General features: G+C 35.6%; 2 protein-coding genes across 5 annotated transcripts; one reads left to right on the top strand and one right to left on the bottom strand.

Moving 5' to 3' along the window:
• The first annotated feature begins 308 nt into the window (after positions 1-308).
• LOC112528445 (soluble starch synthase 1, chloroplastic/amyloplastic) lies at positions 309-4,319 on the top strand. 3 transcript variants are annotated; one of them, XM_025139485.1, is made up of 16 exons: positions 309-718; positions 1,130-1,188; positions 1,453-1,491; positions 1,575-1,652; positions 1,753-1,880; positions 2,068-2,149; positions 2,237-2,410; positions 2,489-2,570; positions 2,643-2,734; positions 2,845-2,907; positions 2,990-3,079; positions 3,191-3,315; positions 3,386-3,494; positions 3,882-3,937; positions 4,017-4,056; positions 4,142-4,319. In XM_025139485.1, exons 1-16 carry the CDS (start codon positions 445-447, stop codon positions 4,298-4,300), a joined length of 1,650 nt encoding a protein of 549 aa, XP_024995253.1. In that variant the 5' UTR covers positions 309-444; the 3' UTR covers positions 4,301-4,319. The 3 variants fall into 3 exon arrangements, with proteins under 3 accessions (XP_024995253.1, XP_024995242.1, XP_024995248.1); XM_025139474.1 differs by having other exon boundaries at positions 1,130-1,491; XM_025139480.1 differs by having other exon boundaries at positions 1,130-1,491; positions 1,756-1,880.
• Positions 4,320-4,391: 72 nt separating this feature from the next.
• LOC112528463 (PP2A regulatory subunit TAP46-like) lies at positions 4,392-11,030 on the bottom strand. Of its 2 annotated transcripts, none has more exons than XM_025139494.1 (9): positions 10,842-11,030; positions 10,643-10,765; positions 7,594-7,680; positions 7,403-7,507; positions 7,086-7,247; positions 6,019-6,054; positions 5,861-5,932; positions 4,975-5,255; positions 4,392-4,848 (listed from the first exon to the last, which is right to left on the bottom strand). In XM_025139494.1, exons 1-9 carry the CDS (start codon positions 10,935-10,937, stop codon positions 4,590-4,592), a joined length of 1,221 nt encoding a protein of 406 aa, XP_024995262.1. In that variant the 5' UTR covers positions 10,938-11,030; the 3' UTR covers positions 4,392-4,589. The 2 variants fall into 2 exon arrangements, with proteins under 2 accessions (XP_024995262.1, XP_024995268.1); XM_025139500.1 differs by having other exon boundaries at positions 10,669-10,765; positions 10,842-11,003.
• Positions 11,031-13,011: the final 1,981 nt, after the last annotated feature.

The following is a 13,011-nucleotide window of genomic DNA, read 5'->3' on the forward strand; positions in this document are numbered from 1 at the left end:
AATTTTAAATAATATATATATATATATATATATCAGTAAACAATATTTTATACATAAAAAATGATTTTAAAAATATTTATCAAATATTTTATAATATAATACTGATATAATAAATGGGTCCGAAAACAAACCATATGTAAAAATTATCAAAGTGAAAAGAAAAAACAAATTAACGGTCATCATCTGTCTCCCTCTAAAACACATAGAAATGTCTGGCAGATTTTGTGTAGGGTAGCAGGGGTGTACTGGCTTCTTTGTTGCCTTGAGGTTCACGATTAGGACACCACCGACTGACTCTCACACTTCAATTCCACTCCAGAGCAAAGCATAAAAATGGAATACTTCATATTGTAAAATTAAGACTTTGACGATCCTTTGCCTCCTCAATCGGCTATTTCACCCCTTTCTGTTTCTCTCCACACGCAGTCTGCTCCTCTCCAATTCATGAAGACTCTGCTGTTTTCATACCCTATTTTCACTGCCAAATCTACCCACAACATAACACACAAGCCGCCACTGATATCGGATTTTAGTAGCCAATTGGGGTTTTCTTACTGTTCCAATAATATAAAGGGAAGTAACCATTTCAAGTTAAGGGTGATTGGTAAGAACTTTGAAGAAGACGGCTATTCTACCCATGAAGACGAAGAAAATGATGGCTTTTTATTGGGTATTGAGAAAGATACAGTTGCTGAGTTTCAATTAATTCCTCAATCTGGTATGTTGTTGTTGTTTGCTTTTGCCACTGTGATTCTCTTTTGCTGTACACATTATGTTGATCTGATCTTATTTATAGTTATACATCACTTTGTTATAGAGCATAATGTAATTAGCAATTTTCTAGGTTTAAAGGTGTGGTTTTAAACTGAAACTGATATCAGTTTTTAAGTTTAAAGGTGTAGTTCTTAACTGAAGCCATCTTTCTATTAAAGGTAGAATGCCTTCATACAACCCATCTTTCTATTAGGGTTTGGCAATAATGTATGGCAATGTAGATTTCCTCTACCGGATTAATCTTGAAACTCTCTAGTTTCTATGGAAGTGATGAACAAATTGTTGTACAATGATGTTCTATTGTATAGATATATAGTTTTGGATGATGACATGTAGTTCCTGCTTGAACTCCCAGGTGACTTTGAAGTTGGCAACTTCTATGATGACATATTGGCTGACAAATACGAAGCAAGTGTGAGTGATGAATTAATAGAAGAAAGACTTACAGAACTGACATACAACATTGTTTTTGTTACTTCTGAGGCATCACCATACTCGAAAACAGGGGGATTAGGAGATGTTTGTGGTTCTTTGCCTATTGCACTTGCAGCACGCGGACACCGTGTAATGGTTGTTTCGCCTAGATATTTGCATGGTGACCCTTCTGATGATAAGTTTGCTGGTGCCACCAATCTTAATTGTGTAACTAAGGTTCACTGCTTTGGTGGGATCCAACAGGTTGATTTCTTTCATGAGTACAGAGCAGGTGTTGATTGGGTATGAAGATTCTTATTTATCAGTCTCCATCTCATTTTTTATCATCTTTAATTGCTAAATCTTGTGTCATTTGTTGTTTTCAGGTGTTTGTCGACCACCCTTCCTACCATCGTCCTGGAAATCCGTATGGTGATATCTATGGTGCATTTGGTGATAACCAGGTAGTCTGAGGAAGTTAAGCCTGATGACATAAAAGTTAAAATCTTTTCTATGAACAATAACATATTTTCTCTTTTTTCCGCTCCCCCTTGTTTGATTAAGCAGTTTCGGTTCACCTTACTTTGTCAAGCAGCATGTGAAGCTCCTTTAGTGCTTCCTTTGGGAGGGTTTACATATGGAGAAAATTGTTTGTTTCTTGCTAATGATTGGCATGCAGGGCTTGTACCAGTGTATGTGATCAACTCACTTAACACCTCTGGTGTTCCTTTATGTATATCATAAAAAAGTTGCATTATGGCATCTGTTATTCTAGCACCTTTCTGCCTTCTTCTCCATCCTCCTTGTGCAAATTTCTTTCATTTCTAAAAGACCTTCTTTCATTCACATCTGCTGAATTGCATTGGGTTTCTGTTTTAGACTATTGGCAGCAAAGTATCGTCCAAATGGAGTCTATAAAGATGCTCGGAGTATCATTGCGATACATAATCTTGCACACCAGGTAGGATTCTTTGGTCAATTAGCTTATGGTAGAGCTTATTCCAGACTACTTATTTATTTGTAATTTAAATTTATGTTCATATGAAAGGGAATTGAGCCTGCAGCAACTTACGGTAATTTGGGATTGCCCCTGGAGTGGTATGGAGCTTTGGAATGGGTATTTCCTACTTGGGCAAGGACGCATGCTCTTGACACAGGTCAAGCTGTTAATATATTAAAAGGTGCAATTGTCACTGCTGACCGAATATTGACTGTTAGCCAGGTAAAGTATTATGTTCAATGTTTCCTTAGGACTTCCCCCTGTGGATATACTTAATATCTTAATGATCTTTTAATTTAGGGTTATTCTTGGGAAATAACAACCCCAGAAGGTGGATATGGTCTAAATGAGCTACTGAGTAGCCGAAAGTTTGTTGTGAATGGTATGTGGCATTGTGGCCAGTAATCTATGGTGAGTACCCAAAAGTTGTGATGATGATTACATGGTTATGCAGGAATCACAAATGGTATTGATGTTACTGAATGGGATCCGTCCTCTGATGAGCATATTGCTTCTCATTACTCTATGGATGACATTTCTGGAAAGGTGGTCATTGCAAGTTCCTTGATGTATAAATGTTTACTGAAACATTATAACCGCTTGTATTCAAAAGACACTTAGATCAGTGATTTCAAGATTGTGTTTGCGAAATGCAGATTAAGTGCAAGATTGCACTGCAAAAGGAATTAGGTCTTGCAGTTCTGCCTGATTGCCCATTGGTAGATATCTCCATTGATGGATGCATTTTAGTGAACACAACTTCCTCTTTGCTAATGGAGTGAAGCTGGTTTTATGTAATAGGTTGGGTTTATTGGGAGATTGGACTACCAGAAAGGCATCGATATACTTCTCTCTGCAACTCCAAACTTGCTACAAGATGATGTTCAATTTGTAAGCAATTAAGTCTTTATTTTGAGAATATAATTGATCTGCTTATTCTATTTGGAGTTGATGGGAACTTGAGTTTTGTATTATAATGAATAAACATAATATTTGTTTCAGATTATGCTTGGATCTGGAGAGAAACAATACGAAGAGTGGATGAGAGCGACTGAAACATCATTTAGTGATCAATTCCGAGGATGGGTTGGGTTTAATGTTCCCATTTCTCACCGCATAACTGCAGGGTATGGATCATAGTCTATGTTTCACAAAGTTTATTATGAAGAAGCTCACTCATACATGTGAAATGTGCAGATGCGATATTCTATTAATGCCCTCAAGATTTGAGCCTTGTGGTCTAAATCAACTATATGCAATGAGATACGGAACTATACCAGTTGTCCATGGAACCGGAGGACTTAAAGTGAGTTAAAGCAAGATTTTGTGTGTGTTCAATTTCGTTCACAAAGATTGTGAGAAATTCGTGAAACAACGGTTTAGGGGTTGTCTGGTTGGTTTTTCATTAAGTTCTGTATGAATAAACTGTTTCTGTGGATTAATCTGTCTATATAGATTGAGAAGTTTTTTATTTGGGAGGGTTTTTTTAATAGATGGAAGGTGCGTGTTTGTTAATTAGAAGGGACAGGTTTGGAAGAAACTTGAATTTCTGCATAAAACTCCCCAAGAAGCTTACTAAATAAGTCACTTTCTATATCATTAAGCCACTACCAAACAAATATATGTGTAGTTGACCAAATAAGTTGCGAGTCTCGTTAAGCTACTAACAAACAGACCTTTTTATATATTTCAGGACACTGTGAAGACTTTCAATCCATTTGCTGAAGGCAAAGGTGAAGAAGGTACCGGGTATGTATTTCTCCACATCAGAAATTATTGGTAGATTTATCCGCTTCTGAGTGTTACATTACTATGCGATATTGAACAGATGGGCCTTCGCACCATTGACAAAAGAATGCATGTTGGATGTAAGTTATTTTACATGGGTATTACTTAAAGAAACTGTAATAAAGAATGGAAATTGAATTTGTGATTGATTGATGGATGTTGTAGGCACTGAGGGTTGCTATAAGGACATACAGGGAGCACAAGACTTCTTGGGAAGGATTGATGAGGAGAGGAATGGAAAGGGACTGCTCATGGGATAATGCTGCAGTTCAGTATGAGCAAGTTTTTGAATGGGCTTTCATGGATCCCCCTTATGTCACTTGATTAACCATTACAAATACAATCTGGTCATTTTTACATTTTGTACTGGCATTATACAGACAACTAGTTACGTCCAGTTCAGTCGGAATGTATCAAGCAAATCTCATACGATAAAATGCATTCAGAAGATAACAATTACAGCAGATCTTTAAGGTGTATTGGGTTTAGAGGGTTCAGCAAAGAATTTGTACAACTTTGTGATGCACAATCTTGATAAAAACAACCTCAATGGTACATACGGCTATCTCAGCTGGTGCCCAATGGTACATCATCATGAAATAATATTTAGAGTCTAGCCACAAGGAGTGAGCTTTGAATTTCCTGCACCTCGAGGGTTATCATCTTTCCAGTCATCAAAGGCCCTTGCCTTATCTTGTGCAGCATCATCGTCTTCATCTTCATCGTCATCACCACCACCTGCTCTTGGTTTCCACTTTTCAGTGTGCCACGAAGAATTAGCTTCTTCCATCATTTTAGCAGTATTCTCTTGCCATTTGTTCATCATCTCCATCTCCTTCAATCCAGCTTCTTCTATGCTCATCGTTGGCATTCTGAAAACGTATCATAATGTAAACAATGTATATATTCACACAACGTCTAGCAAGTATTTATGGGGAGACAAGTTACATGGTATGGAATTGGAACAAATTGATTAAAATGGTAATCAAATATGGTACCTGTGACCAGGTTGGAAAACCTGTGCAGCAATTCTTTCCCTTTCACTTGTTAGGCCTCCACCCACAAGACTAGCTGGTCCAAACATTAGTGGTTGGTGTTTGTGATCATGTGTTTGTGAAACATTAGCTCTCCCCTCTAAAACATCTTGTGCAAAAGTAGCACATGTAATTGGTGCTGCTGGTTTTGTGTATCGAGCTCGAGCCGCAGCATTACGATGCCAGTCTTCGACAGTCTTGGCACGTTCCTCAAGAATGGCCTGTGAAATTTCGGTATTTCCTTCCTGCAAACAATATAAGCTCACAATCACAAGAAAATAACTACTTATCTTTTATTATACACAGATGCTTCATTTTTAACTTATGGTGGCCAATTATCACCAACTCTACACAATTCTCTCATGCAAGACAGGTGAGAATACTGGTAAACTGCTCATCAATCTGACAGGTGGCACACTCGATACCAATAAAACAACATTATTCAAGTTCTTTTTCTCAAATCCCCCCAAACCCCTACTCCGTCCATCCCTCAATAAAGCCAACCAATAACCAGCAGGAGAGATTTGATTCTTATACTTGCTTATTTCTATAAATTACCCCAGAAACAAGGAATGCAGTGAATGGATGAGCTTCTTTTGCATTAGTCAATAACCATTTCAGTAGCATTTGCAGCACAACTAGAGCAAATTTTAAGTCAAATTGACTAATTTGATGAACATTCCACACTCAAGAGTTTATATATGTTTCTGGTTTACGAATATGATTTTATTTGAACAGTTCTAATACTATCATATCAAGTTTTATTCCTATTTTGGTATTTTCAATCTTGCTTAAGACAGATTTGCATGCACACATTTCATGATCAACTCCCATAATAACCAAGTTATACCTTCTCTTGCTTTTCCTTTATTGCTGAAAGCATTTCCTCCTCTTTCTTCATCATTTCCATTAGATCAAGAGCCTGCATTATGATTAAATCACAGAATGATGAACAAAACAAGTGAAGAGAAGATATAGTCATATAGGTCGAAGATTATGGACAGCAACCTTGTAAATAGCCAACGAGATTGAAGCAAGCCATGCCTACAAATTACAAAAAGGAAAATGGAATAAGTGAAGCTGAAGTAAAAAATCCTAAACAATACATCAAAGAAAATACATGAAACCTTGGATACCATGTAAATTTGCAACTTGAAATTCCTTTCTTCCTATATCATAGCTAGAACCTTCCAACCCTAAGTGCAGTACTGGAGTTAATGAATGGATTTATTGACCACACTGATGTTAATAATAAGTGTGAACTTCCATGTCACGTTAGAATTACATTCAACCAGCTAAGAAAGTAGGATTTATATTAAATCAACTAAAGTAAATTAATGTTAATTTTAGAGAGAGTATACTTTAAAAAATAAATCAGAATTTAATGACATTCAATCTAGGTCAAAACATGCACTGGCCATGGGTCAGGGTATGGGGTTAACAATTGAGGATATACAAGATTACAGAATATGCAAGAAACCCCAAATCTTGAAAGGTGAGTTAAAATCAGAATTTCAAGAGATTGTTGTCTAAAATAGATAAAGTTGGTCAAGTGCTGCAGAAAAGAAGCGAATTCAGGTTAATTGTCTTGAACAACCTAATTTACAGGACAGTCCCTAAAACCACGCAACTTTTGTTACTTATGTGTGCACCTCCAACAGTTAATCCTGTCTGCTAGCCTGGCCTCTCTTGCAAAAGATAGAGATGTATCTTGGCCAAGAAATGAAGAAAGCACAAAAGAAAATGATCAAAGGTACATGTTATAGCCTAAATAGTTCATTTTTCTTTAAAAGTGTAAACTGTATTTTGGCAAGTCGAGAAAGAGAGAGAACTGCCTAAAAGGATTAGTCAAAAAATGAGTCCTCGTAAAGCCCTTATTTTTATGGATAAAGTTGCTACTTACCCTTATAGCATTGCTTATTTATGGTATAAGGAAGGCAGTTCACCAGGCTCCCAGATTATAAGCATTAGATTTATGGTATCTCATAGTCTCATACTACACCAGCCAGACAGCCAAAATGGTTCTGAGATTGTTGTTAAAGAGGCAACCAAAATAATCATGCACTACAACCTACCTCTCTTTCTTCTTCCCCATCATCATCGAACACGTCATCATCTCCAGCATCAACAGGAGTAGATAGGGCTGCTGCTTTGGTTGACCTCCCACGTCGTTCCTTCCGTTCTTTCAATTCTAAGAGCTTTGATTCTGCAGCACGTTGGCGCTTGAACCGAGCAATCTAGATGGGGACAATTGGAGTTAGCATCTTAATATTGTTGAAACATATGACAATCGCACAAGGGAAATGAGGGAGACTTCAGTGAAGCAGGGAGCAATTAAAGTAGACTTCAATTGAAACAATTAGTTTTAAGGGGATATATGAACCAAAGCTACCTTCTTAGCCCTCCTATCTACAACAGTATTTGGACCTCCATGTACAGATGCTTCCAACTCATCTTCAGGTACAAGCTCCATTGCATCACAGAATGAAATAAATTCCTACAGAGGAGTACATTCAATGTTTAGTATGTATGCAAGAACTCCAGTATATGTTTCACAGGCATATCTTAAATTGATAACAATACCTTTAACTTAGCCAAAGAAACCTTCAAAACCTCTATCCTGTTATCATATCCAGTCTTCTCCATCAATTCAGCAAGATAAAATGGCACCTGTTCCCATAACAAACCATATATATTACAAGTTCCCAAAAGCCACAATGAGAACCATGTCTCTGGGATCTTACGAAAAGAGCAATCTCGTTCAATCCAAGTAGCACCACACACATTTATTTCTTCTAACATTGACAGAGATTTAACATTCAATGAAAATTATCAGAAGTGAATCATAAGACAAAACCACATAAGCTGTGGGATTAAAGGACGAAGTCCAACATCAAAATCAGAAAGAAAAAGATGCAGCCTGGTTGAAATTAAAAACCAAACAAATCCACCTACAATTGCGGCTATAGCACAGCAACTAAATAACGGTAGTTAGTGGTGCTATTAGCAGGACCATTATTACCCACCACTATGCGGAGCGATTAACTGCATAGTTCAAGACAAAGTATGAACTCGCATTAATATGTCTGTTTATGCTTTTTCTGACCTATTTAGAACAGAAGATGTCATGCCACATATGAACGACCTTCATTTGCAAGCATTGACAGATATGAAGGCCCATCACAACTTCTTAATTCTTGAAGACCTAATCTAACTCAAGATCAAAGTCCCCAAAAGGTCCAACCCCAATCCAGTAGGTCCCAGATTATGAGTTCGAGGAAGATTTATGTGCACCGTCTAACAATGCAAGTCTAGAGCTACTGTGAGAACTCATAAAATTTTGAATAGGAATGTATACTTCCCCCTTATTAATGTTCCCAAATTTCAACCAAGCCGTCAATTACATGAGCTACTGTGAGAACCCATAAAAATTTTGAACAGAAATATATAATCCCCCTCATACTAAGGATTGTATCTTCAATGTGGCCAATTACGCTAAACATAAGCATAAGTACAAATCTAATTAAGTTGAGGATGCTACTTGGACTATTAAGGATTGGGCAATGGAATACTAGCGTAGAAAGTTGGAAAAGCCAGATGCATGTATAGGGGTATATATCTTGCGGCTGAAAGTCAATCAAACAACCAAAAGTTGAAGTGTAGAATGGGTAAGAAGGCAGTTCAAGGCTGCTTTTAATCAGAAACGATGAAAGAATGAGACAGCCTTTGACTTGCTGTCTGGTCCGAATCCCAGGTACAAGTGAGTGTGCAATTCCCATAGCTAAAACCAAGTGTTGCAAGGTCAACCATCCCTTAAATGAATTAAGTATGTTAGTATGGCCATCCCCTGTTGAGGTGTATGTTACCCCTTAACTTGGGGTTTTAGGTGAAAGACAACCACAAAAACTGTTTAAACAGATCTACTCATCTTAACATTATTGATGAAGGTTCTTAAGGATCACGATGTAACGATGGATTTTATGTTACCTTAAGGATTGGAACTTTGGAGAGAAGAAAGCTTACCTTAGAATAAATAGTTGAGGTAGGTTTTTATACACTTCAACTTCGGGCCTATTGTTTGTTTCATTACGCTAGACCTTTTGGATTAAAAAAATCTCATTATTGATTTCTCTTAAAATTCTTAAATGAAGGTTGTGGTAATTCAATAGTGTTCATGATAATATTGAGCTACAACTCCTTTATGCATAATAATAAATTATTTAATCATGCATCTTTGGACATGCATGAAGTGAATTCTGTATCGTTAGCTAGCCTACATGGTGTCAATGCAAGAATGAGAATTGTATCATTCACCATCCTTGGCATCGATGCAAGATTACTAGTGTTCTATAAATATGACATTCCTACAAAATATAAGATTAAACTAACGTCTTTTTTTTATTAACCTGGATATCCACCCCGCTATGCGAGCCGACTAATCCCAGGGGGACCACCTGCTTTGCAAATAGCCCAGAGTCACCGCATTTGAACCTCCATGGCCACAAAACTAAAGGTCTTTTAAATGATTGTGATCAGGAAATAATACATATGGCATTCCTACATGGAAGGATTGAGTCATTTAAGACATCAGTGATTGTTCCCGGATGATAGATCCAGGTAATGCTGAGTCTATAAAAGCCTATACAATCTCACACTTGAGGATGATGATTAATGTTCTAGCTACAATTATTATGGCGACATTCGTACTTAATTTTGTTAAGTATGATTTATGGAGTCAGACACTATCATATTTATGGAGTCATGTGTCAGAAACTTTTCCGATTTATGGAGTTATGTGTAGGAAACTAATTCATCTTACGCCACATCCTTATTTAATTGGCTATTCCATTAGGCAAATGATTATTCCTTTGATATCGACATCTCCTAACCCTTATTGCATAAATATTTTTCTGTCCTAGAGCATGGTTGCTTTATAAGTGTTGTTGTTCACAGTTCGCTCCCTGCATTTTTCTCAGGTTTTGAAGCAAGAGCATCTAGGGAAACGGGAAAAGGAATAATGGATGTGTAGCTGTGTGAAAGATTTGTTACTAATAATTATAGGATTTTTCATGACTAATAAATATCGTTTTATAATTCAATGGTATTATATTATGCTTCTGCTAGTCATGCACTTTAGTGTTAGTTTAGACTCCGCCCCACTTCCTACAATGTCTTAATGGTTGAGGTTATGGGTGTCGTAAGCAAGGGATGTGAGTTGTCACAGCTATCTTACAGGTGTGAGATTTGATGACGAAAACGAGATATCATACAACCTGTTTGTATATATAATTTCTATTTGGCTACATTTTGCCTAACCTAACCAGTCAATGATGGAATTATTGCTGTTGTACTATAGAGAACTCCATCTTCAGTTCAAATATTCATAGAAGGTTTTAAACACAAAAAGGAAAACTATTCTTTTCGTGCTGGTACTTTCTCGTTAGTTGAAAAACGACAAAATCAAGAGACTAGTCTACATCATTCCCCATTTAACTGGTCCAGACCAATAAACAAGGCCAAAGAGTTAAATTTGAAAGATATCACATGTAAACCACCAAATAACAGAGCACAGATACATAAGTCCTCAAATATCGACATGATGACCAATAGAATAACAAAAAGTAACGTTTACCAGAATATACTTAAGGTTTGTAGTACCGATTTCTTCCTTGGTCTCGTTAGTTGAAAACAACCCTAATTTGCTAATCATTTCCTCGCATCGTTGTAATGCTTCGCAGCTCTTTCTCAATGTCTCCTACAAACAACAAATTGTAATCGCATATAGACATGTAAATAAACTCGATCAAGAATACGAATACACACAAACACACCTTTTCGACGGCAGAATCGTTTGCAAGGAGGTGAATTTTGCGAGCCTGCTCAAAGAGGGTGGGCAGAGACATGTCTTCCATTTTCAGTGAACCCATCGCCGATGGAGCACCGAGATACGATCGGTGTGAGAGGGAGAGTGGACCAAATCGCAGTCTATTTGGGTAAGAATCGGGTTGCAATCGTAAATCGAGAAAAAGAAGACGAGGGCTTTTCTTGGGTACGAATCACCGACTTTAAAGATTATACATGTGATTTGTCTCAGAGCCGTGGATGTCGTTGAGAAATGATCGTGGCCGTAGGTCACAGATTCAGGTTGAGGGGGCGTTTGTTTCGTACAAGGGAATGAAAACACGTATGGAAATAAAAAGTTACAAGGAATAAAAATAGAATGAATTTTCAGTTTAATTTAAAATGAAAATTTGGACTTTTCAAAAAATATATTAATTATATTATAAAAAACCAAATAAATTTTTTTTTATTATTAATTATTACTTAATACTTTTTACCAAATATACTGTGAGTTTTAATGAAGCCCTATGATTATGACAAGATCCTTCCTCTATCTTAATCAATATCGTTAAATATTATCGATTTATTGTAAATATATTTTATGATCAAGTTAATAAGAATGCATGATTTTATCTATATTGTATTATAAAACATTTTATAAAAATTCTTGAAAATATTTTTTTATGCATAAGTACTGCTTATTGATTCATATTACATAAAATTCAAGATTACAAGTATAATGTGCGTTGGTACCTCTTATTAAAGTTTCATGTTTGAATTCGTATAACTAATTGCAAATAAAAATCATTTTAAATATAAAAATCTGAAATATAATAGAATAATCATTGAGTTATAACAGAATACTTAATTATTATCTTAAGAAAATTATTTTATTAGACCGAAAATAAATTAGTTTGTTGGTAAACTTCGGTTAAATTATAACAAAAAATTGAATTAAAGACAAAAACGAGAACTTTTAAATAGTTAATTTGATAAAAATATCGATTAATTTTTTCAAGTTTTTATAGTATATTCAAATTTATATTTTATTCAAAAATAAAAATATTTTCGTTTTCTCAAAACCACATGAAATTGCATTATAACATCAATAGAACCAAAATATAAAACGAAACATTAAAATCAAGACATATTTCGTTGCACTGCGTGAGTATCATCCTAGTATAATAAAAAAAACAATCAATTGGCTGAAAATTGAAAACAATATATTAATTAAAGTTAGAAAAAATAACTTTCCTTTCATTTAGAATAAATGACTTTTCATTACAAAAGTTATAAAATTATTGATATTAGGCTTGAAGAAACAAAATTATTGAAGAATTCAAAACAACCTCCATACAATAAAACGGATTTAAGAAAATAATAGGAAACAGGTCCATGATGACAAAAAAAAAAAAAAAAAAAAAAAAAAAAAAAAAAAAACTCTAAATAATAGAAGTGCCCGAAGGAGATGATAAATCATAAACTATCAAAACAAACTATCTTTCTTGATTTCTATGAAGAAATAGGCTTACCGTACAAGTGATTATTGTTCGATATAAAAGGGCATTGAGCTGCAGTTTTAATTTGTACAAACCACATATCCATCAAGATACTCTTCTTTCTTTTTCTTACTCATTTATCGGCTTGAAATTGAAATCTTGAGAAGTTTGAAGAAGACGAAAGCGTCGATGTATTTGGAAGTTTGAAGATGGTGAAACGTGAACTGTAGTGTTAAGATAGGGTTTCTTTATTGCAAGGGTAATTTAATGGCCGCATGTAAAGAACAAGTGATTTCTCGCTGAGCGAATAAGTCACAATAGAATATCTACTTATGGATGAATGAAGAAACCATATAAGCTATGTAGCTGACGGATGCCGAGTCCGACAAATAATAAGTTCCAACTACGGCAAATTACAACCAAAATTGTAATAGCGGTAAGTCGGTTCGATTCCACAGAGACTCGGTTTCAACTTATTATAGTCAAACTAATCAAGTACAAGTTGACTGAATAAAAGTAAATACGAAGGGGGGGGGGTTTGGATTTGATTAATTAAGCTAAGCATATAATTAAAATCAACTTAAAGCAAATAAATAAAAACCCAACATTAGTCACTTTTGATTAAGACAGTGGTACTAATCATCGATTCCAATAACGTAAA

The sequence above is a fragment of the Cynara cardunculus genome (assembly GCF_001531365.2).
Source record: "Cynara cardunculus var. scolymus isolate 2C chromosome LG 1, CcrdV1, whole genome shotgun sequence".
Classification (NCBI taxonomy): Eukaryota; Viridiplantae; Streptophyta; class Magnoliopsida; order Asterales; family Asteraceae; genus Cynara; species Cynara cardunculus.

What these genes read in the sequence shown, in the direction of transcription:
- LOC112528445 (XM_025139474.1), top strand. Translation starts at nt 445, where the DNA reads ATGAAGACTCTGCTGTTTTCATACCCTATTTTCACTGCCAAATCTACC. An exon ending in CCGAAAGTTTGTTGTGAATG is followed by an intron (nt 2,571 to 2,642) that starts GTATGTGGCATT and finishes ATGGTTATGCAG; the next exon opens with GAATCACAAATGGTATTGAT. An exon ending in TGGATGACATTTCTGGAAAG is followed by an intron (nt 2,735 to 2,844) that starts GTGGTCATTGCA and finishes TGCGAAATGCAG; the next exon opens with ATTAAGTGCAAGATTGCACT.
- LOC112528463 (XM_025139494.1), bottom strand. Translation starts at nt 10,937, where the DNA reads ATGGGTTCACTGAAAATGGAAGACATGTCTCTGCCCACCCTCTTTGAG. An exon ending in TAGATAGGAGGGCTAAGAAG is followed by an intron (nt 7,248 to 7,402) that starts GTAGCTTTGGTT and finishes GTCCCCATCTAG; the next exon opens with ATTGCTCGGTTCAAGCGCCA. An exon ending in ATGGGGAAGAAGAAAGAGAG is followed by an intron (nt 6,055 to 7,085) that starts GTAGGTTGTAGT and finishes TGTAATTTGTAG; the next exon opens with GCATGGCTTGCTTCAATCTC.